This window comes from Microtus ochrogaster, chromosome 8 (genome assembly GCF_000317375.1).
Source record: "Microtus ochrogaster isolate Prairie Vole_2 chromosome 8, MicOch1.0, whole genome shotgun sequence".
NCBI lineage: Eukaryota > Metazoa > Chordata > Mammalia > Rodentia > Cricetidae > Microtus > Microtus ochrogaster.
This window is the reverse complement of record NC_022015.1, coordinates 165,718-171,236: the sequence shown is the minus strand read 5'-3', so window position 1 is coordinate 171,236 and position 5,519 is coordinate 165,718. Positions and strand designations below refer to the sequence as shown.

Below are 5,519 nucleotides of genomic sequence, written 5' to 3'. Positions count from 1 at the left end.
AGTCTTTCTAGAAAATTTGATGATGATAACCAGATTTTCTGTAAAATAACTTCAAACATTTTGTACCACCACACAAGATGTCCACCCCTGATCCAAATTTCCCCTGGATCAGCTTGCTCTCATTCAGGCCTGCATCCTTTCATCCCTTCTCAGTCCTATTTCTTGGCATTAATTCAATCTCCACTTTCACTTTCTTAATTGGGGACACAATGGTGAAATTAAATCTCTAGTGTGAAGACATGTTTATTAAGCCCTGTAGACATCTGGAGGGGTGCGCCTAGTTTGTACCATGGTGTTTTCTGATCTCCACAGAGGGAAGACTCTGTAAATGCAGTGTAAGGTCTCCAGAGAGAAGGTTTCTCCCAGAGCACACAATGTTAACAAAACAATGTGCTCAGTCACAAAGTTGTATGGATGGGAATGTTTTTTAAGTATGAGGTCAAATATCAAACTGGGTGAACATTGGTTGATAGGTTAGGAGCTAAGGATTGTGTTTGAATTCCTATCTGTGACTTCCACCTTCTCGCTCCCGTCAGTGGGATCCCATGTCAATGCTACTGGCATTTGGAGGTACTTTTTAAGTATGAAAACCGGTTGCTCCGGCTTTCTACTTCACACAGGGTCTAGATAACTGCTGGAGCCCTAAGGTCAGGCATACACAGGTCATCAGTTCACAGAGGTGTGGGGCTGAGGGGTCAGAGTGAGGGTGGTCAAGGTCAGTTTTGCAGAAAGATGAAGCCCTAAGGAGAGAGCTACTTGCTTGAGGTGATGAGGAAAGTTAATGCTAAGCCAGTGAAACCTGCTGTGAGCTGGCCAAATCAGCAAAAGTCATCAGGGAAGAGATGGGACATTCAGGCCCAGTTCTTAAAACACACTCTTGAAGGTATTAGATTTATTTTCATAAATTTTCTTTATCAGCCCACTTAAGTTTGTCAATTTAAGTAAGATTTTTTATGTATTACTTTATATTATAACTTAATTTGTTTCATTCATTAGAAATGCAATATACCTGTCTTTCAGTTAAAGATTTTGCTTTTCTTATTTTATAAACATTTTAACATCAATAACATTGTTACAGTTAGTATAGACGGTTGGTAAGGTGTATATTCGTGCTTGTTTGCATGCGTGTATGTTGTATTTGGAGGTTGACATTGGGTAGCTTCTTTTATGGGTCTCTACCTTATTCACTTTCTTCTTAGAGACAGGGCTAACTGTGTAGCCCCGATGGCCTAGAGCTCACTAAGCAGACCAGGTCGGGCTTGAATTCAGAGACTCACCTGCTTCTGCTTCCTAGTGGTGGGATTAAAGTCATGCACCACTGTCTCAAGATAGCTACCTTATTTTTAGGACAGAGTCACATAATTTTGAATTTGCCATTTCAGCTCTACTGACTGAGCAGTGAGCCTTGGGATCTGCCGGTCTCTCCTTATCTCTGCACCAGTGCGGGGGTTACAGATTGTACCACTACATAGACCCAGCTATTTCAAGTGGTTGCTGGGGGGGGGGGCAAACTCAGGTCCTCATGCTTGAACAGCAAGCCAGTTACCCACTGAGGCATCTCTCTACCCCTAGGTATTTGGTTTTAGTACACCATCATGGTCATACTTAGTAAATCAACTAGGTTTTACTCTCTGTTAATGTCCCAAAGATTTGAACCCCAGCTACCATGTGTCTTTAGCTTGTTGTGCAATTCTGGCCTCTGGCTTTTCTTTTTCATGTCCCATACTACAGTTCTATTTTTTTCTAGAGCCTTATAGAAAGGCCAGAGTCCTCTATTCTAGTACTCAGATGTCACCAGAGTGGCAGGCTTTCCTCCCCAGGCTTTCTTTCTCTACCCACTGGCCCTTCTACCCCTTACATCCCATGATGATGTAGTGATGACTAATCACCCTCACCTCCATGTGGAAGGAGCATTCCCTCACTTATGTCTCTAAAATAGTTGTTTTTAAACCACTCTGGTTTCCTTACATGACTGCCAGAGAGATGACCATTTTATTCTGTGAACCAGGGGAGGTCTGGAGGCTTTGCGAGGAAGCATGGGGTTGTTTTGATGCAGGTATAAAATACACATGGTAGGAGAAGGTGTAAGACAAGGGAAGTCATCAGGGCTTCATAAATGGATGAGAAGGAGCGGAGGAACTTGAATGGAGCAGGTATCTGGGAAGGGTTTGCGGGTTTCTGGTTCTAAGGATGTAAGAGTACTGACATTGGGGAGAAGGCTGGGAACAGGGGGAGTTTGTCTAGGTAGCGCAGGGGGCGTGCTAAGCCTTATCTAGAGAGCCTTGTCAAGGGGAGTTGGGCAAGGAGGAAAACCTCTGTACAGAAGATTGGCTGGCTGTGGAGAATCAGGAATTTCATGCGTGTTTGTTGCCTAACTGCTGTGGTTCCACTGCTCTCAGCTTAGACCCCGTCTGACTGGAATGATGGCCTAAGTGAGAGCCAGAAGGGCTGCCTGGGGCATTTCAGACCATACAGATAGGGATTCTCATGCAGGGAGGAGCACAGACCCATTCCTAAGCCAGTGTTGCTCGCACCCCACAGCAGCCTCAAGCTTCTAGGAAAGTCAGACTGTAAATGCATCCTCTGCATTTTTTTTTGATTATTTTCCCTTTAGACACAGTAGCCATTAAGGGTAGAGTCTGGGTTTTCTTAAATACTTGTTTCTCCGTGGATTCATTAAATGTCAATTTAGCCACTTTTATCTATTATGTATGGGGTTACCTCTTCTGTTCTGAGAACAACACAAAGTCTAGAACAAAACTCTTGTCATCCTTCAGTTTATATTCTAGAGGGAAGAATAAAAGCCCAAATAGATGTGGATTATTTCCATTGGTAGTGAGTGTCTGGCAAAATGATAAACCAGGTGATTGGGGGTGGTAAGGAATGCAGCGTGGCTCCGGATGTTTCTGTGTGGACTGTCTGTCTCAGGTTTATCTGGAAGGGTGCAGACATAACTCTGAGGTGGGTGCTCAACCATTGTGTGATTGACCCAAACCCCCAAGGACAGCTGTGCTTTCTTTCAAAGGGAGTTAGTGAGTCATAGAATCAGAATGACCCTATATGGTTATTTTTTACAATCCTAAAAGTCACTTTCTGATTGCGAGAATCAATGGTAGAAAATTGGTTTCTAAAGTTTCTCATTGGGGAAAATTTCAATAATTAGGAACACCTGGACCAGAAACCAAACTAATATTTTAGAAGCCATTTGACTTATGTTAATCTGAGGTCAATGTATCTACAAACCAAACTTTTGGGAACATGTTATATTTGCTCTGGAATATATGGTTTTATTTTTCATGCTTAACAAAGTAACAAAGGTATATTTTGTACTTTGATATTTATAATAAACACTTGCCAATATATTTACATTTCAATTTATTATAGTTTTAATTTGTCTGTATTTTTTTTACTATTTGTCTAATTTGAAACTCTTCATTTACAATAAATATACAAGTATACAATTAAACACAACACAGACATGATGTACCAGGGTAATGGAGAGTGGATTCTAAATAACACAAATCTCATGCTTTAAGAATGGATTTTATTAATTTTTTTGCTACATAGCAAAATATTGCCCTGAACCATTTACTATTCTATTAATTTAATTTTTAGCATTAAACTTATTATTATTTTTATGTGAGTGTGTGTGTGTGTGTGTAAATATGGATGTACACATGCCACGGTGAGCTTGTGGAGGTCAGGGGATCTTTAGGAACTGGTTTCCTCTTTCCACTATATTAAGGAGAGTTAATTTCGTTTCTCTGTGCACTCCAGGCTAACTGACCCACAAGCTTACAGTTATTCAGTAGGCTTTGCCTTCCATCTTGTCTTAGGAGCACTGGGATTACAGATGAGTGTTACTATATCAACTTTTTAAATGAGGGTTCCGGGGATGTGTGGCAAGGGCTCTTGCTAGCAGAATCATTTCACCAACAGTTTTTTATTTGCTAAATGATTTATGAGTCAAAGTTTTGTAACTTGTTCATTTGCTCTTTAAAGATTCATTGTTACAGCTTATTGACCATTCTTTAAAACTGCCAGTCTGAACCTCTGTCAAAATGAGCTTGTCTTTACAACTTCTGCCAAGATGTCCAAGTCTGAACTCAGCTCCTGCACTGTGACTTCACCATTTATGTCCTGTGTCCCTAAAATCAACACAGGGATTTACTGTTGTGATGAGGAAGCAAAATCACAGCTCTGAAGTGGAGTTCATCCTCCTAGGATTTTCTAACTACCCTGAGCTCCAGCGGCAGATGTTTGGGGCTTTCTTGGTTATTTATCTGGTGACTCTGATAGGAAATGCCCTTATCATTACCATAATCTCCCTGGACCAGAGCCTGCACATCCCCATGTACCTGTTCTTACAGAATTTATCTTTAGTGGACCTCTGTTTTAGCACAGTCATCACACCTGAAATGCTGGTGGTCCTGACAACTGAGAAAGCCACCATTTCCTTTGGGGGTTGCTTTGTGCAGATGTATTTCATCCTTCTCTTTGGTGGGACTGAGTGTTTTCTCCTGGGGGCAATGGCTTATGACCGATTTGCTGCAATCTGCCATCCTCTGTCCTACCCGGTCATTATGAACAAAAGGGTCTTCGTGAAACTGGCTGTGTTCTCATGGGTCTCAGGTACCATGATGACTACTCTGCAGACCACATGGGTGTTTAGTTTCCCCTATTGTGGCCACAGGGAAATTAACCATCTCTTCTGTGAGACTCCTCCAGTGCTGGAGCTTGCATGTGCAGACACGTTCCTGTTTGAAGTCTATGCCTTCACAGGCACCATTTTGATTGTCATGGTCCCCTTCCTGTTGATACTCTTGTCTTACATCCGAATTCTCTTTGCCATCCTGAGGATGCCATCCACCACAGGGAGGCAGAAGGCCTTTTCCACGTGTGCCTCTCATCTCACGTCTGTCACCCTCTTCTATGGCACTGCCAGTATAACTTACCTACAGCCCAAATCCAGGTACTCACCAGACACCAAGAAACTGATGTCATTGGCTTACACACTGCTCACCCCTCTGCTGAATCCACTCATCTACAGCCTGAGGAACAAGGAGATGAAAAGGGTTGTGGTGAAATTATGGCAAAGAAAAGTGGCTTTACACACAGCTTGACTTGTTGAGGACCTCGGTGTTTTTCTATCATGTTATTGAGCTCTATATGGATTTTTGAAGGTGTTGAAAACAGAATACATTTTTTTGGTTTATAATGTTCCCTTTCTTGATTCCTCCATGCTTGAAGGCATATCACATTAACCTTCTCTTTTAATACTATAGGCAATTGTTTTTTTTTAGGAGATATATGATCCATAACACATGACTCACAATTTATTGATCCACCTTCTGTTGTTGAATACAGGTCATTGCTAGACTGTTGCCATTAAAAGATAATGCTTCAGTAAACATCTAATTCCTTATGTTCATGTGCTTGTTGATTTTTTTATGTGATAGATTCCTCACGGATGACTAAGGAAATTATTTTGTATTGACATTCTTTACTAGGTGTTATGG

At 41.5% G+C, this 5,519-nt stretch overlaps 1 protein-coding gene across 1 annotated transcript; it reads left to right on the top strand.

Moving 5' to 3' along the window:
* The first annotated feature begins 4,148 nt into the window (after positions 1 to 4,148).
* On the top strand, positions 4,149 to 5,123 carry LOC101987959 (olfactory receptor 10A3). The gene has a single exon (XM_005350965.2). It carries the CDS (start codon positions 4,179 to 4,181, stop codon positions 5,121 to 5,123), a length of 945 nt encoding a protein of 314 aa, XP_005351022.1. The 5' UTR covers positions 4,149 to 4,178.
* The last annotated feature ends 396 nt before the right edge of the window (positions 5,124 to 5,519 follow it).

Coding starts and splice junctions, on each gene's coding strand:
- LOC101987959 (XM_005350965.2), top strand. CDS start 4,179: ATGAGGAAGCAAAATCACAGCTCTGAAGTGGAGTTCATCCTCCTAGGA.